Source organism: Juglans regia, chromosome 14 (genome assembly GCF_001411555.2).
Source record: "Juglans regia cultivar Chandler chromosome 14, Walnut 2.0, whole genome shotgun sequence".
NCBI classification, from domain to species: Eukaryota; Viridiplantae; Streptophyta; class Magnoliopsida; order Fagales; family Juglandaceae; genus Juglans; species Juglans regia.
In genome coordinates, this window is record NC_049914.1 from 983,672 (window position 1) to 1,002,961 (window position 19,290).

At 40.2% G+C, this 19,290-nt stretch overlaps 1 protein-coding gene across 1 annotated transcript; it reads left to right on the forward strand.

Moving 5' to 3' along the window:
- The first annotated feature begins 621 nt into the window (after window positions 1-621).
- Window positions 622-18,904, forward strand: LOC108981188 (RNA helicase aquarius). Its single transcript, XM_018952276.2, has 14 exons — window positions 622-1,294; window positions 1,441-1,530; window positions 2,492-2,554; window positions 4,226-4,312; window positions 4,409-4,561; window positions 4,656-4,813; window positions 6,817-7,051; window positions 7,184-7,294; window positions 8,301-9,359; window positions 9,476-9,739; window positions 15,715-15,900; window positions 16,054-17,208; window positions 17,674-18,012; window positions 18,176-18,904. Exons 1-14 carry the CDS (start codon window positions 884-886, stop codon window positions 18,497-18,499), a joined length of 4,635 nt encoding a protein of 1,544 aa, XP_018807821.1. The 5' UTR covers window positions 622-883; the 3' UTR covers window positions 18,500-18,904.
- The last annotated feature ends 386 nt before the right edge of the window (window positions 18,905-19,290 follow it).

Genomic DNA, 19,290 nt, shown 5'->3' on the forward strand with positions numbered 1-19,290 from the left:
TTAGGAATAATTAAATTTGTTAGGACTAGGTTAACAAAAGTTTAATAAATCTTATCCTTAATTATTAAAATTGATATGCTACATCTTTAAACTATCATAATTTACACTTTGCACTACTAATGGTCGAAATTGTGCTATGCCATGTATTTATTTAGAATAAATATAGATAGAAATCACTATTGAGAGCATCCATTTTACATACATGATATGACATCATGTAGACTACACATCTCTCAAGTGAGTGTTAGAAATAATCAACTAGAAGCAGCCACGCAATGAGTGCAAAGTGTGCATTGCTATAATAGCTTCTCTCTAGCATTACTCATTTATTTATCATAATAATCCGAAATTGAACAATAATGTAAAATACTATTTTTTTAATAACTTAAATGTGTAATATATTAATTTTAATAATTTGAAATACGAGTTTAAATTATTATTTAAATGTGTAATCCCTTGGGCCCTCGGCAAGAGGCGGGATTTTGTTAAAGAAGGGGTCGGGTCCAGCCCATAGATCAACCCGAATCGTTTTCCTTCGGGTATAAGAGCCCCAATCTCTGATCCCGTCCCCAATTGCCCGTTGACACACCGCCTCTCAGATTTATCAAATTATTATTTTTGGAAAAAAAAAAACCATAATGTCCACTGAAAATTCACTCTGAAGTAGAAGTTAGAACTTAGAACCCCCCTGCTCTCTAGGGTTAGGGTTTATCACTCTTTTCCTCTTATTAGGAGCTCAATTCAAAACCCTGATTTAAGATTCGTAGCCTTTAATTACCCTCAATTTCAGCGCATTTCGTTTCGCAATACAAAACCCTTCATATCTGAAGCCAGCTTTTTTTTTTTTTTTTGGGGGTATTAGTTTCCGACTGACTTGTTCACGATGACGAAAGTTTACGGAACCGGCGCGTACGACTTCAAGCGGCACCGTGTAGCGGAGTACCCGGTGGAAACACCGGCTGATAAGCCGGCGGAGGCAAAGCCTGGCGCGGCTCTGCCGAGCACGATAACTCTATCGGAGATACAGCGGGACCGTCTCACTAAGATCGCGGCGGCTAATTGGTCAAAAGCCGGCGGCGGCTCAAAGCCCGACAAGCAGTTCGACCCCGAGCTGGTCAAGGAGATCTACGAGACAGAGCTGTTGGTGAAAAGTGGGAGAAAGCCCGTTCCGTTGCAGAGGGTGATGATCCTGGAGGTCAGCCAGTATCTGGAGAACTATCTATGGCCGAATTTTGACCCCGAAACAGCGACGTTTGAGCACGTGATGTCGATGATAATCATGGTGAATGAGAAGGTAAGATTCTGAAGTTTGCTTTGTTTTGTTAGTGGGTTAAGTGTGAGGGAATGAATGCGCAGAGAATTATTATATTCCGATGAAAGGCAAGAGGGAATGTATTGCACGCTATGATTAGCTCACAAGATTACCTTTTGAACTCGTAGTTTCGAGAGAACGTGGCTGCTTGGGTATGCTTTTATGATCGGAAAGATGTGTTCAAGGGATTCCTCGAGCGAGTTCTTCGGCTGAAGGAGGTTTGTCCCCTTTTTTTTTAAATGGCCATACTAACTTACTAAGTCGTTCTTGTTAAAGGACTTCAACATTCTGTGGAAAGCTAGGTTTGGAATCAAGCGATCGGTTTACAGTTTTATGCAATTGTGGGGACCTCCAAATGTGTCCAAGCCTCACATTCTTAATGTTCTGTTGATGTCAGTGTTATGAACTTAGATGGCGTTTAGCATCTGAATATTTCTTGTATTCAAGTTATCAGATGCTTGATTGAACTGCTCATCATTATTGTCAAAGCCTACCGTTTCTTTTCTTCACTACATCTTCATCTTGGGGTACCATGTAAAATCTTTTAGATAGATAGGTACCATGTAAACTCTTATCGAAAGCTGGGTGTCTTTAGTACCACATTCTTTAATCTTGTCTATAATTTGTAAGAACTCAACAGTTTCTTTTGCTTTTCCAGCAGCCCGCACCATCTGGTTGGATTTTCAGATAGTTTAAAATAAAAAATCTTTTACTGCTATAGTCTTGACCACTTGGTGATTTTTTCTGCTTTTAAGACTTATATTGCACCTTTGTACTGGTTCTAAGCAATGCTGCCTGCTTTAGTATTATTTCACGTTGTTCTTTATGTCATTATTAGTTAATCTGTTTAGTTAAGTGATACTGTAGCATGGATTTAGGATTTTTATTTCTATCATGATGACCTTGGGTTTCGCAGCACTTGTCTGTGGCTTAAAATGATTGTGTAGTGTCTACACTCCCATAATCTAGTATATCTATCCACATTGCTAAAATAAGTAATGGTCACAAACTATCTTATGGTCTGCTGTTCACTGGGAATTTTCAACTGATAAATATCTTAATTCACTGTAATGGGGTTGTGTGTGTTTGCTTTTGTCCATAATCATTTGATTATGTGATAAACTTGTGGCATTTTTTTAATTTCTGATTGAATCTCTTACATTTCAAATGTAATTGTAGGGAAGAGAATTAAGCATAGCAGAGAAGACAAATTACTTGGTCTTCATGATCAATGCATTTCAGGTATTCTAGCTTCCTATTTGATGATCTGATTGAATGCACCATATTAGAATGCATGTGATATAGAACGATATACACCTGGTAGGGTGCAAACTAGTGGTTAATGGATGGGCTTGGTATGAGCTGTAGACTCATACACCTCGGATTTGATCCCTAACTAGCAGTTCCTTGGATTACCTGAGACAGTTCTGGTGGATGGGACCATGTATCCTGGGTTTACTCCAAAGGGGTGGGTCCAAAGGGCCTTGCCTTGGTGAGGTTCCATGCCATTAACATGAACTATTTTCAAATATCCCATTAGATCACAATGTCCTTTTTTCAACAAGCTGCCTTTATTTACTTGAAGTACCAAATATTATCCGGTCTTCGAGTAAATTATTGAAGTTCAATCTTTGGAGACTGAAATTACCATATTTTTTTTTTTATAAGTAAGAGATAAATATTTTTTTATATGAATGAAGTAGGCGTAGCCCTTGTACACATGAAGTTTATAGAAAGACCTCTAAGTACATTCTAAGAGTGATAAATTAAAGACAAAAAATCATAAACATTTTTCCCATTTAGTAAAACAGCAGAAAACCAAAGCATTAAAGTGCGAAAGAAAAAATTCTTCAGCTCCGCCATAGTGCATTCCTTGTCTTCAAAGCATCGCGCATTCCGTTCCGACCAAATACACCATATGATATACAACGGGATCATCTTCTACACGGCTGCCACTTGGTGACAACCTTGCATCTTCCTCCAACACCCCAACAAATCCACCACCCTCAAAGGCATAACCCAAGCAATATCAACCCTTTGAAAGATCTCATCCCACAACATATATGTTACCTTACAGTGCAATAAGAGATGATCCACAAATTCTCCATGCTTTTTACACATAGAACACCAATCCATCACATCCTCAAATTGTTCGTGGTCAAGATCTTCCCAAGAGCAGCATTCCATATAAAAAAGGCTAGTTTAGAAGGCACTCGAGACCTCCAAATATTCTTCCAAGGAAACGGAGTAAGATCCTGTGTTGACAAGATTTTATAGTACGCCGTAACCGTGCATTTCTTGTGATCCTTGTACCTCCACTTCAATTTTTCGCGTAGTGCCGTAGGAGTCCCCATGGAATATAGTAGATTGAAAAAATTTGATACACTAGATAATTCTCAATCATGAAAGTCTCTGTTAAAAAGTACATACCACTGGCGAGCGCCATTGTAAAAAAGCCGCATATCTGCCACTGACGCCTCCCTATTAGCTGCAATACGATAAAGAGCCGGAAAAGTCATTTCCAATGCATGTTCTCCACACCACACATCCCGCCAAAAACTGATTCGATTACCCTCTCCAACTACTAACCGAATGTGTTTTTCGAAACAAGGCCACCAGCCCCCCCTCCCCCTGTAAACTTTAGACACTCTTATAAAGCATACATGCGATTGATTCTTCTTGGTAGAGCTGTATAAAATATACTTATCTAATGATTATAAGAATATAAAGCCACCTAACTTCAAGTAGACACTCAAGAAACCCTCATGATTGCTACATGCTTGACTTGTTCATACACGTGTACTCGTGGACACATGCCTGCCTATATGTATAATACACTAGCATACATGTACAGGCATGCACATATGAGTGGTTCTTGCTTCTCTCTTGATTATTGAACAAATTTTGTAACAGAGTTTGGAAGATGAGGTTGTTAGCGAGACTGTTTTGAGATTAGCAAGTTTGCAATCCTGGCATGGCCTGTCATATGGCCGTTTTCAGGTATGATGTATGCTTTAGCTTAAATCTTTTTCTGGGCTGGAGTTTATGTCATATACGCTTGACGTGACTTGGTAAATCTGCTTCTCTTCTCTGTAGATGGAACTTTGTCTGAATACAGATCTGATAAAGAAATGGAAAAGAATGATAAAGAGAGAGGCTAAGGAGGCGACAAAGCAAGGGGAGCTTTATAACCCCACAACCAAGCTTGAAGTGAAATTCTTGAGAAAATTTATTGAAGAATTTCTGGAGGTTTTATTGTGCAATAAATTTTAGAAGTAGTTGTTTGATCTATAATTGTTGTTGCTCAAGGTATATATGCTTTAAGTTTTTTAATTTGTATCAGGTACTTGATTCAGGGGTTTTCCCCCAGCAACAGTGCATTAAAGATGATGATGTAATTGATGCTACTGGATTGGAGCATGTTGATGATGCCTGTGTTTTGTACTGCGAGAGGTTTATGGAATTTCTTATTGATCTTTTGAGCCAACTGCCAACAAGAAGGTAAGGCTGCACCTTAAAAATATTTTTTAACTTTTAAAAAAAAGTTAGTAGAAAGGCTAGGGGTATAAGAATTTTGGTCCTGACCGAAAAAACCGACCAGACCGACCATTTTCAGTCAGTCCGGACCAGACCGATTAAGGAATCAGTTAGTCTCGGTCCAAGAAAGTAGGGAAATTCGGTTCTCGGTCTAATCTTGAGGTGGGATTTTTTTACCCTGGGCTAGACCAGACCGATTGGACCAAACCAATCATGAGCCTAAGAAAGGCGATAAAGGTACCTTTGCCTGTTTTGATCTCCAACACACATTACCATGGTTTTGATTTTTTCCTTCTTTTTTTTTTTTTTTTTTAGGTAATAAGAAATTTTATTCCAAGTAAATAGGCATAACCAAGTACACAGGAAGTATACAAGTGATTATACCTAAATACAAGCTAAAGTAAAACAAAACTAAAACACAACATTACAAGTATTCCCATCCCTTGCCAGGTTCTTCACCCAAAAACTTAAAGAGAAAGAAAAAATCCCTAAATGCCCCCATAGTACGTTCGCGATCATCAAAACACCTCCCGTTTCTCTCTAACCATAAACACCAAAACAAACACAAGGGGATCATCCTCCGAAATTCTGCACTGCCTCTGCAACCTGCTGAACCATGCCAACTAGCCAACAAATCCACCACTCGCAATGGCATAACCCAAACAATGCCAACCCTTGCAAGTATCTCATTCCACAAAGCTGTCACAAACTAACAATGGAGAAAAAGATGATTAACAGATTCACCTTCTTTTTTACACATAAAACACCAATCAATTACAAATAATCTTAAAACACCAATCAATTACAAATAATCCTAAAACACAAAATCAATTACAAATAATCCTCTTTTCCTCAAATTATCTACGGTTAAAATTTTCTCAAGTGACACCAATTAACAGAAGAATGCAACTTTACTAGGTACCTTTGTTTTCCAGATACATTTCCAGGGGTATGCTGAATCACCATGACTATTTAACAACTTGTAGTAAGATCGCACTGAAAATCTGGAATTATAGTCATGTATCCACAGCAGCCTATCCTCCCTATTCTGATCGATCTTCATATCATATAACTTTGCAAATAAATCAGCAGCTTCACACACTTCCCAATCCTGTAATTCTCTATTAAAATCCACATTCCAGTGCAGAAGATTATTAGAGATCTTATACAATTCAGCCACTGCAGCCCCTTTGTTTCTAGCTATCCTAAAGAGATTAGGATAAATAGATTTGAGAGCTGAATCCCCACACCAAACATCATGCCAGAAAAAAATATTAGCCCCTTTCCCCACTTTGAAATTAATATTATTGATAAACACCCCTTTAACTTCGTTTGTACACCAATTCCCCCACATCCTTCCATATTTGACATCCACAATCTGCCTCCATAATGCATTACTTTCTTTGTTGTACCTCCAAAGCCACTTCCCAAGAAGAGCCGTATTGAAAAGCTTTAAATTCCTAATTCCCAAACCCCCACATGACACCGGGGCACAAACTTTATTCCAGGTCACCAAGTGCAATTTTATTTCCTCCCCTATACTGTCCCATAAGAAATTCCTGAAGATTTTCTCGATTCTTTTAGCTACTCCCGCAGGTAAGGGAAAAAGAGAGAGAAAATAGGTGAAAAGAGAGAGAAAATAAGTGGGAAGGTTCGACAAAGTACTTTTAATCAAAGTAATTCTACCCCCTTTTGATAAATAAATCTTTTTCCAGCTAGCTAATCTCCTCTCTATCTTCTCATTGTGGCACTGGTTTCTTTAGTTCCAGCCAGCCACATTATTACTTATAAAAAAAAAAAAGCTTTTTGTCCGAGTAGTTTTTTTTTTGCTTAGGGAAATATGCTTCTAACCATGAAAGGTGAAAATGCTTTGGTCGACTGATTTTCTCATTCCATGTTTATGTTTTTTTTATATAAAAAAACATGTTAAATAATTTTTTTTCTCTATTTCTTTTATGGGGAATAAGGTACTTGAGGCCTCTTGTTGCTGATGTTGCTGTTGTTGCCAAGTGCCATTTAAGTGCTCTCTATCGACATCAGAAGGGGAAACTCTTTGCACAATTGGTCGATTTGCTGCAGTTCTATGAGAAATTTGAGATTAATGATCATGTTGGGACACAACTGACAGATGATGAGGTCCTCCAGTCTCATTATGACCGCTTTCAATCTTTTCAGCTTCTTGCATTTAAGAAGATTCCCAAGGTGTGTTTCTAATAAGACAATCATAAGTGTCTGGCATTTGTCAAATTCCTCCTTTTTGTTAATAAATGCAGGGAAAAATTATCTGGCTCGAATGAATTTTGTAGATGTCACAATTTTCTTTGGTGCTTTTAGTTGCGAGAGCTTGCATTGGCTAATGTTGGTGCCATTCACAAGCGTGCTGATCTTTCTAAGAAGTTGTCCGTGCTTACTCCTGGAGAGCTGAAGGATTTGATTTGCTGCAAGGTCTGTAAATGGATGATTTATTCCATATTGCCTTGTACAGATATTCTTGTTGATCTATTGCATGGAGTTTACAATTGTTGTTTCTTGATGGTTTTGTCTTAAGGCCTCTGTTTCTGTCATCTATTGATGCAGAGGTTATTTTGTTACTGATTATTCTCATGAATCATCACTCTTTCAACTCTGATTAATCATGAGTCACAAAATTTTGGCATCTGACTTTGGTGATGCTTACGGTCTTCCATAGTGTCACCTTAAATATGGTTGACCTTCGTTTGTTATTTCCTATGCATTTTCATTGTGTAAAGACTCCACAACATTAGTGGTTTGTGGTTTGCATTAACATGATTCTATAGCACAACAGTGAGGGGAATTGATGATACTTTTTGGTGCCGGAGTTTTTGGGAGATGCCTTCCCCCATCTTTTGGAAGAAAGATGTACAGCTTTGCCTTTTCTCATTAGGTTTTTTTTTTTATATATTTTGGGTTGGGGGTGTCAGAGTGTTGTTCTTTGTTCTTTATAACTAGTTATTTCCTGTACATTGATTTTTTGTTGCACAAAGGTTGCAAATTAATACTATAATCTCTAACGTATGTGCTGAGTCTTAAGTGGGTTACAAGTATTTTTTGAGTTTACTTATATAAAAAAAAGGTATTCGTTGAGTATAATCTTTAATGTTTCTGGATATATAGTGCAACTGGGTTCAGTTTCTGGCTTACTGGCATTGCAGTTATAAATGAATTAAATTTAGTAGTTTTGTTTCTTAATCATGAAATCCTCATATTGGCATCTGAAGAAGTAAGAAATTTATTCTTCTGTAACTCTTTCTGGGCAAACCTAGTGGACTGTTACTTGACATTTTTCTTGTGTTATTTGGTTAAAATTCGTGCTAGCTTAAAATATTCAGTCTTAAGATCATTTGGCCATAAAATTTATATGTATAAAAATATTGTTGTATATGCTGTTTTACTTCAGAATACTATAGCTGACATTGTTTCCCTTATGCAGCTCAAGTTGATCTCAGATGAAGACCCCTGGTCAGAAAGGGTTGATTTCCTGATTGAAGTCATGGTCTCCTTTTTCGAGAAACAACAATCTCAAAAAGAAGCTATAAATGCTCTCCCACTTTACCCAAACGAGCAGATTATGTGGGATGAAAGCCTTGTACCAAGCATAAATTACTCAGGCGAAGGTTGCCTGGCTCTTCCTAAGCTTAATTTACAATTCCTAACACTTCATGATTATCTTTTGAGAAATTTCAATCTCTTCCGTCTCGAATCAACATATGAGATCCGTGAGGATATTCAGGAAGCTGTACCCCATCTCCTTGCATACATTAATAATGAAGGAGACACTTCTTTTCGTGGTTGGTCAAGAATGGCTGTGCCAATTAAAGAATTTAAGATCACTGAGGTAAAGCAGCCAAACATTGGAGAAGTCAAGCCATCGTCTGTTACTGCAGAAGTTACTTTTAGTGTTTCCAGTTATAGAGCCCAAATAAGATCAGAATGGAATGCCCTTAAAGAACATGATGTTCTATTTTTACTTTCTATTCGCCCTTCATTTGAGCCTCTAACTGCAGAAGAAGCCGCCAAGGCAAGTGTGCCACAAAGGCTTGGCCTTCAATATGTGAGGGGATGTGAGATTATTGAGGTTCGTGACGAGGAGGGAACTCTCATGAATGATTTCACAGGAAGAATTAAACGAGATGAGTGGAAGCCACCAAAAGGGGAACTGAGAACTGTAACTGTTGCTTTAGATACAGCACAATACCACATGGATGTCAGCAATATTGCAGAGAAAGGCGCAGATGATGTTTATGGGACATTTCATATATTGATGAGAAGGAAGCCTAAAGAAAACAACTTCAAAGCTATTTTAGAGTCCATAAGAGATCTTATGAATGAATATTGTATTGTTCCTGACTGGCTACACAACATTTTTTTGGGCTATGGGAATCCTTCTGCAGCACAATGGACTAATATGCCTGATATTTTGGAAACAGTAGATTTCAAAGACACTTTTCTTGATGCTGACCATTTGAAAGAGAGTTTTCCAGATTATCAGGTTCTTATTTGTATTTATTTTTTATGATGTGAGATCATTAATTACCAATTCTAGATGTCATGCATTGTGAACAATAAATATGACTTAAACACTACCTGGTTCTTCTGTCTATATAGGTCTGTTTTATAAATCCAGATGGGAGTGAAAATTTGCATCCAAGGCCTCCTTTCCGAATTAGTCTTCCCAGGATGCTGAAAGGTGGCATTCATGCCCTCCCAGTGAATAAGATGTCTGCCGTTGATTCAGCAAATGATGCCAATAAGGCGGATGCTGATTTTGAGAAAGAAAAACTCACTGTTGAGGCATACACTGCGCCTGATCCAGGTCCTTATCCCCAGGATCAGCCAAAACAGAACTCAGTTAGATTTACACCTACACAGGTGCTATGCTTCTTTTTTTTTTTTTATAAGTACACAGGTGCTATGCTACTAGTATTTTTTTTTTTGATAAGTAATAAGTTATTTCATTAATAAAAGTAGGCATAGCCCAAGTACACTAGAAGTATACATGTGATTACACCTATTTAAGCACTAGGAACAGTTACAAGGAAATCATGGAAGCTGCGACCATTCCAATCAATAGCAATGGCCCACAAAAACAAAGTCTTCCAGAAAAAATTCCTAAACTCTTCCAAGGAACGTTCATGGTCCTCAAAGAGTCTCTCGTTTCTTTCATTCCAAATACACCAGAAAATACATATAGGAACCATCTTCCACACGGCTGCAATCTGTAGTGTCCCTGTGATCCCTCTCCAGCTTGCTAACAAATCAACCACCCTACCCGGCATCACCCATGCTATACCCATTCTACTAAGAAAATAAGTCCAAATATCTTGGGCAAACTCACAATGTAGTAGTAAATGGTCCACCGATTCACCACTATTTTTGCACAAGCAACACCAGTTCGTAATAATAAGGCCGCGTCTTCTAAGATTCTCAATGGTCAAGATCTTCCCTAGAGCTGCTGTCCAGACAAAAAATGCAGCCTTTGTAGGTGCTTTAGTCCTCCATATATTCTTCCAAGGAAAATTGTGCCTTTGATGCATAGTAATAGAGTCATAAAAAGAGCATACTGAGAATTTCCCTTTTCTAGAATGTCGCCATTCCATCATATCTTCCATTGTGACAGCAACAGGGATGTTGTACAGCAAATTCAGAAATTCCATCAGCACCGTCACTTCCCAGTCATGTGCATCTCGAGTAAGGCTGATGTTCCACTCCTGTGAACCTTGATTAATAACCCGCAAATCTGCCACCATAGCTTCCTTTTCCCGTGCAATTCTAAAAATCATAGGATAAGCATCCTTCAAGGCCGTGTCTCTCAACCACACATCTTGCCAGAAATTAATCCTACTACCATCTCCCAAACGTAGCCGAGTATTACTAACAAAGGAGCACCAACCTTTTCGTATATACTTCCATAGCCCCACACCATACGTCCCCCTCCCTTCTTTAGAGCACCAACCCCCCCTTTCCCTACCATACTTCATATCAACCACCCCTTTCCATAAAGTTCCCCTCTCATGGTTGTAACGCCACAACCATTTACCTAATAGTGCCTTATTGAACGCCCTCACATTTCGAACCCCCAATCCACCATCTCTCAAAGGAGAGCATACCTGATCCCATCCTACTAAGTGAAACTTAAACTCCTCTCCTAGCCCACTCCACAAAAAATCACGTTGGATCTTCTCTATTCTAGAAGCAATACTAGCGGGTAGGGGAAATAAAGATAAGTAATATGTGGGGAGATTGGATAAGGTACTCTTGATGAGTGTGATTTTCCCCCCTTTAGAAAGATATAGCCTCTTCCACCCGGCCAACCTACGCTCAAATTTTTCCAGCACCACCTCCCAAATACTTTTAGCTTTGAAAGAAGCCCCCAATGGGAGTCCAAGGTACTTCAACGGCAATAAGGAAACCCCACAACCCAAAATATTCGCCAACCCTCTAATATTGCTAACATTGCCAACGGCAACCATCTCCGTCTTGGCCAAATTAATCTTCAAACCAGATACCGCTTCAAAACAAAGTAAAATGGCCTTCAAAGATTTGATATGTCCTGCATTTGCCTCACAAAATAACAAAGTGTCATCTGCAAACAAAAGGTGAGAAATAATGGTTGAGCCATGAATATCTCCCACTGAGAACCCTGAAAAGAATCCCCCTTCTACTGCCGCTATTACCATGCGACTTAGAGCCTCCATTACTAAGACAAATAAAAGGGGTGATAGTGGGTCACCTTGTCTTAGACCCCGTGAGCTATTAAAAAAGCCCACTGGATCACCATTAACCAAAACCGAGAAACGAGCCGTTGACACACAATACTTCATCCACTTCCTCCATTTTTTCCCGAACCCGCATCTACTCAGCATATATATCAGAAAATCCCAATTAACATGATCATAGGCCTTCTCCATATCAAGTTTGCATAAAATACCTGGAGCTCCCGACTTGATCCTACTATCCAAACATTCATTAGCTATAAGAACCGAGTCCAAAATTTGCCTCCCTCTCACAAAGGCATTTTGGGACTTGGAGATAATCTTCTCCATGACCATGCTCATCCTATTGGCCAGCACTTTGGCTAGTATCTTATACACGCTGCCCACGAGACTAATCGGTCTGAAATCTTGTACCTCTCTTGCACCTGCCTTTTTAGGGACTAATGCAATGAATGTGGCATTTAAGCTTTTCTCAAATCTACTAAAAGTGAAGAATTCCTGGAAAACCAGCATTACATCCTCACGCACCACCTCCCAACATTTCTGAAAAAAAGCCATAGTGAAACCATCTGGGCCTGGAGCTTTGTCTTTATTCATCTTCTTAATTACTTGATGTACCTCTTCCTCTTCGAATGGTCTCTCCACCCAAGCCATACTATTTTGATCGATGACCTCAAAGGCTAGTCCGTCTACTGAAGGCCTCCACGAATGAGGTTCTGACAACAAATGTTCAAAATGCCCAACCACATGCTCCTTTATCTCCGCCTGATCTGAGGAAGCATTTCCATCTATGTTCAAAGACTCAATAGAGTTAAACCTCCTATGAGCATTGGCAATACGGTGAAAGAACTTTGTGCTTTTATCCCCCTCACGAAGCCACAAAGCCCTTGACTTTTGTCTCCAAGAAATCTCCTCCATTAAAGTCAATCTTTCTAAATCAGCTACCACTTGAACTTTTCTGTTATTTTCATCCCTTACTTCTTCCAAACCTTGTAGCTCCTGGAATAAACTCTTCTTTTGCAAGCTTACATTACCAACTACCTGTTCATTCCAAGACTTTAGATCCTTCTTCAATGCTTTCAACTTTCCAGCCAATACATAACTCGGATTACCTTCAATAAGATATGAATTCCACCATTGCTTGACTAATTCCACAAAACCCTCCATCTTTAACCACATATTCTCAAACTTGAATGTCCTTCTACCCCCTTGCACCCCACCGCAGTCTAACAATATAGGAAAATGATCAGAGCATAACCTTGGAAGTCTAGTCTGACTTACTTCTGGAAAATGTATCTCCCATGAAGGAGAAATGAGAAATCTGTCCAGTCTTGACCAAGTTTGATTGCTAGACCAAGTGTAATCTCCTCCCCTTAACGGTAGGTCCATCAAACCTACCTCAAAAATGAAATTCGAAAAATCCACCATAGCTTGATTTTGTCATCCCTCCCCTGATCTTTCGCTGGAGAATCTTGTAACATTGAAATCCCCACCAATACACCATGGGACCTCCCACCAAGTGCATAGGCTAGCAAGTTCATCCCAAAGCAACCTCCTTTCATTGCCCAAGTTAGGACCATAAACCCCAACAAATGCCCATAAAAAGTCATCTTCAGAATTTTTAAAGTAGCACCCCACCGAGTATTCTCCCACAAACTCATCAATATTCTCCACCACCCTCTTATCCCACATGATCAAAATACCCCCCGAGGCCCCTTCCGAGGGTAGATATAGCCAGCCTACATATTGACAACTCCATATGCTCCGAATAATTCTTTTAGTGATGAGCTTTAACTTTGTTTCCTGTAGGCAAATAATGTCCACTTTCCATTGCCTTAATAAAGCTCTTATTCGAAGACGTTTATTTATCTCATTCAGCCCCCTAACATTCCAACACAAAATTCTGGGCTTCATTTATCAACTGTTCCAGCCCTCCCCTTGTTTCTTCCACGGCTTGCGCTCCCCTCCTTTCCATCATAATTAATGGACCACGTCAACCTCTTCAACTCCCTATCTCTCTTTAATCCTACTCCATGTTGTCCTGCCTCAATGGCTATAATTAGTGCCTTAAACTGATCTTCGTAGCCCTTACACGAGATTCCCATACAAATTTGAAGTTCCTCTACCTTTTTCAATATCCAATCCTCAGAAACAGTAGGATGAACCATGCGTATTGGAGTAGGATCTTCTGCGAACTCCACCCCCTCTGTTGAGTTTGGAACCAGCTCCTTCAATAGGCCTTCCCCTTCTATCACTGATGTGTTCCCACACTCCACAGCTACGATCGAATCTGATTTATCTCCCTCTAAGTACATATCCATATGGACCTGGCCTGATAGTGACAGATTCGGAGGCCCATGATTCACCATGGAAATCTGTTGTAACCCAGTTCCCGTAAACAGTTCCAGTCCTTCCCCTTCATCGATTTCTCCCATTTCCATCACTGTCGATCCTTCCTTAGAGTCCCCATAAGTCGTCATCCTCCTCTGTGCCAAACATTGCCCCGAATCTATACTTGGCTTGCGGATTTCGGGTCCCTCCTGAGAACCCGGTACAATGGGAACTGCGGGAATGTTCGAAGCACCCTTAAGCTGCTGCGACGTCACTGCCGATGGCTTCTCAGAGTCGTCGGAGGCCGCCGCTCTTGTCTGTGTCGGCCGCTTCCCAAATTTCGGACTCAGCATGGATGTTTCGGGTCCCTCCAGAGACCCCGATATCACTGAAACTGGGGGTTGTGGCGTTGCTTCCAACGGCAATGCTTCCGTCGCCGTCACCACAGCCTTCGATGCCTGAGGTTTTGCCGGAGTAAGTGCCGCTAGCTCCCCCGCTGTGCGATGCGCGGGTTGCGGTTTCTTTCTCCAGAAGGAACCCGCCTGGAGGAAGGGCTCGGGCCCTGACCCGACACTGTCCTGGGCCTTTGCTTTCTTCCCTTTCTCCAGCCCACTCTCCAAGCCCAGCCCAGCCTCCTCTTTACCCAAAACACACCGTATCAGTCCCTTAACTTTAGCACCCATCACCTCCAGCGTATCCTGCATATCCCGTAATTCCCTCAGAATAGTTACCTCACCTTGCCCATACCACCTGCCTCTTCCATCTTGTCTCTGATCTTCAGCCATAACAGAAGTATCGCCTACCCTCATTAGACCTGCCATGTCTGACTTTTGCATGTCTCTAGTTGCCTGCAAAGCCTCCTTATATGACTTAGATGATGTACAGGCTACTACCGATGAAGATGGATGGTATCTCCCCTTCCCCCCACCGCTTCCCACCTCCCTCAATGCCACCGCAAGATTTCTCCAACCCCTCCCATCTCTGTCTCCAGGTATGATGATAAAACTACGGCTTCCACCACCACTATAGACCACCAGAGACAAATAACTGCCACGGGAGTTTGAACCTTGTTGCGCAACATACGCTCTGCTTCCTTCTCTATGAGCAGAGTAATATCCCTTCCCATTGTGCTTTTGACAATCCTCCAATGTTCTTGAAGCCCAATGTACTGTATCTACACCCAACCTCAAGTTTTGTACTCCTTTCCATCCCTTCTCAGTGATAATCACTCCACTCCCATCTGCCCGAACCTCAAACACCTTAGACTCAATTACTAGACTTCTCACAAAAGTCATTTTCCTACTAGTATTTTTATTTCAAAGTGTTATCATTTTTAATCTTTTCTGGCGATATGCTTCTCTTCTCTTTAATTGCCAAAGGTTATTTGTGTTTAAATCTTATTTGACTTTCTCGAATACTACCCGTGTACGTGGGTTATTTATGCTGCATTTTTTAATAAAACCTTCAATTACTGATCAAAAAATAAACCTTTGATTACTTCAAAAAAGAAAAACTCTTCTGATGCTCCCGAATCTTCTACTACTGGCTGCAGTCCTTCAAGTTCTACTTTTGTGTCATGTCACAATTGCTTAGAATCAGCTGCATGAAATCAAGTTTGAACGGGAAACTTGCTTGTTGACTAAATTAACCAGTGGGCCTTGCCTTTATAACTCGTATTTCTTCTTTATTTTTGATCTTTAACTTTCTCAATCAGGTCCTTTATCTTATATTTATTTATTTATTGGTGTTCTCTGATGTATTACTCTCACTCAGTTCTTAACAATCTTCTCTGTTACACAGATTGGAGCAATCATCTCTGGTATTCAGCCTGGACTGACAATGGTCGTGGGTCCACCTGGTACAGGAAAGACTGATACAGCTGTACAAGTCCTGAATGTTCTTTATCACAATTGTCCTTCTCAGCGAACATTAATTATTACTCACTCAAATCAGGCTCTGAATGATCTTTTTGAGAAGATAATGCAGGTGTGGATGGGTTGCCCCTTTGGGATGATAACTGCCTCTGCCCCCCTTCACTCTTTGAATGATTTCGCTTGTCTAGTAGTTAAGCTTGTAATTTTACCCTTTTTTAGCTCTTGTTAAATAGATTTTAATGCAAAATTCTGTTTACTGTTTCAGAGGGATGTACCTGCACGATATCTTCTTCGACTTGGTCAAGGTGAGCAAGAGCTAGCGACCGATCTCGACTTCAGCAGGCAAGGCCGTGTAAATGCAATGCTTGTTCGACGGTTAGAATTGCTTAGTGAAGTGGAGAGGCTGGCGAGATCTCTCCAACTGCCTGAGGATGTAGGTTATACTTGTGAAACGGCTGGATACTTTTGGTTGCTTCATGTATACTCACGCTGGGAACAATTCCTGGCTGCTTGTGCAGAAAATGAAGATAAACCGACATTTATTAAAGACCGCTTCCCCTTTAAGGAGTATTTCTCCAACACACCACATCAGGTTCTTACCGGTGATTCATTTGAGAAAGACATGAGAGCAGCGAAGGGGTGCTTTCGCCATCTTAAGACTATGTTTCAAGAGCTTGAAGAGTGTAGGGCATTTGAATTGCTCAAGTCAACAGCTGACCGGGCGAATTATCTAATGACCAAGCAAGCAAAGATTGTTGCAATGACTTGCACTCATGCAGCTCTAAAGAGGAAAGATTTTCTTCAGTTAGGTTTTAAGTATGACAATTTGTTGATGGAAGAAAGTGCCCAAATATTGGAGATTGAGACCTTTATCCCGATGTTGCTTCAGAGGCAAGAAGATGGTTATGCGCGACTTAAACGCTGCATTCTGATTGGTGATCATCACCAGTTGCCTCCAGTTGTGAAGAATATGGCTTTCCAAAAGTACAGTCACATGGATCAGAGCCTATTTACAAGGTTTGTTCGTCTGGGCATTCCTTATATTGAGCTCAATGCCCAGGGTAGAGCTAGGCCAAGTATTGCCAAACTTTATAACTGGAGGTACAGGGGTTTGGGAGACCTTCCTTATGTAAAGGAGGAAGCAATCTTTCATAGGGCAAATGCTGGCTTCTCCTATGATTATCAGTTAATTGATGTGCCCGATTACCTCGGGAGAGGGGAGACTGCCCCTTCTCCTTGGTTCTATCAAAACGAAGGAGAAGCTGAATATGTTGTCAGTGTCTATATGTACATGCGATTGCTAGGTTACCCTGCTAATAAGATATCCATCTTGACGACATACAATGGCCAGAAACTTTTGATCCGTGATGTTATCAATAGAAGATGTGTTCCGTATGATTTCATCGGTCCACCCAGCAAGGTACATTATTACATTAGAATTTGCTGATATACTAGCAGTTAAATTGTGGGTCATGATGTTAACATTACCATGTTCGGTTTGTGACAAGCTTGCATGTCCAATAGCAAGGCATAGTTGGGTTCTTCCACTTGATGGTTTCACCCATTAAAATTCCTTGGAATAAACAACCAACCCTAACCATCCTGGGGTGAAGTTTCAATTGCTGATGATTGCCTAGGTTAGATCTGAAATTGTTAGCAACCCTTTTGGAGGAGGCCAGAAATGAGATCCAGCAGTATCAATTATAGGGCTTCCGAACGCCATTTAAAACTAAGGAAGACCTGTGTAAAACCAGGAAGACCCTTTAAAGCCATAATTACCCATTTATTCCACGAAATATCTTTATATTAGAACCTCGGAGTCTTGAGTCTTGACCCTGTCATCGCAACATTATATTACAGTTGTCCTTATTTTTTTTCTTTTCAGGTTACAACTGTTGATAAGTTTCAAGGTCAGCAGAATGATTTTATATTGCTGTCTCTTGTGCGTACTCGCTTTGTTGGTCACCTTCGTGATGTTAGAAGATTGGTTGTTGCCATGTCTCGTGCCCGACTTGGTCTGTATGTGTTTTGCCGCCGTTCTCTGTTTGAACAATGCTATGAATTGCAGCCTACATTTCAACTTCTGCTTCAGAGACCTGACCACCTTGCCCTTAATTTGAATGAGATCACATCATATACAGAACGCCATGTTGAAGATACTGGACCTATCCATCTTGTCAGCAGTGTTGATGAGATGATTAGCATTTTTAACTGGAGGTATCAGGTATGCTACCATTTCTCTCATGATAAACTTCTGTCGTCAGTGCACAAGGCACCGATTTGATCAATTAGGAAGAACTTTTTACTTTAGTTTTATCAGAAGAACTTCAATTGTATTTGTGTAGCTGAATTCTGAAGTTGACAATATAAAATTTTTTTGATGTCAGGAACAGTACACGAGGAACCAATTTGATCATTATATGGCCTACCCGGGTGCACATGAGGTGCAAAATGGCCAACAGAATTCAACACCCATGCATCATTCTGTGGACACTGATATACCGAAAGCTGCCAATGGCGCAGCCGGGGATATGCCAGATGAAAGCAGCATGGAAGAGGATACAAAGATGGATGGCCTTATTAATGGCCAAAATGGGGATGTTCCGCTTGTGAATTCCAACGGGGAGGTAGATAAGGAGGTTAGTAGAGACGATGAGAGTGATCCACTACCTGAAAGCAACTCAAATGAGGGAACCACAATGGAAGAGTAGTGTATTTAATAGCCCTTCTCTCAAGGGTTCTCTTATCTGGGATTTTTGTACCCATAAAAGATCTCTTGATTCAGCTTTGCGCCAATCGATGCCAACCGGGGAATGCTTTGCCCTAACTTTGGTCTCAGGCTAGTCTACCTGGCTCCATGACATCGTTTATTGGTGTTTGAGAGAATTGTCGTGGGAATTAAAATTTACTCCTGACGCTCTGAAACAAAACTCCTTGAGAGAGTGCTCTGTGGCTCCCTCATCTGGAAGAGAGAAAAAATGTATTCTGCTTACCAGAATGTATTAGTTGTACAGCGCTGTATTTGTTGAAAATTTTTCGTCTCCTGTACTGTCTAAACAATGCATTCGTTGCAAGTAAAATCATCCTGTATCGGGTTTCAGCCCATTTTTAGGTAACTTTAACATGATTTTGTTAATGGTTGAAGATGTTATCGTAATAATTTATTATGATAATGAGGGTTAAAAGTCTAACTAAGTTAGTATTCAATAGTCTTAAAGCTTTTGGATTAATGGTTAGATTTTTAATAATTGTTATTAGAGTGGGATCATATCACGAGTTTAAGTCATTGAGAGGGCAGGGCGATTTATAGGCTGGATTAAAATGTTTTTATACTATGTATGAACATAGTGTTAAGTCATTAAATACTGATAGATGAGTAAAGTCGTCAAAAATAAATGGCTACTATCGAGTTAGTGTTAATAGAGTGGGCCGTCGTGGACGTTGAGTTCAGAAGCGTGATAGAATATTATGATTCTTAGGGTTAAAAGTCTAATCAAATTAG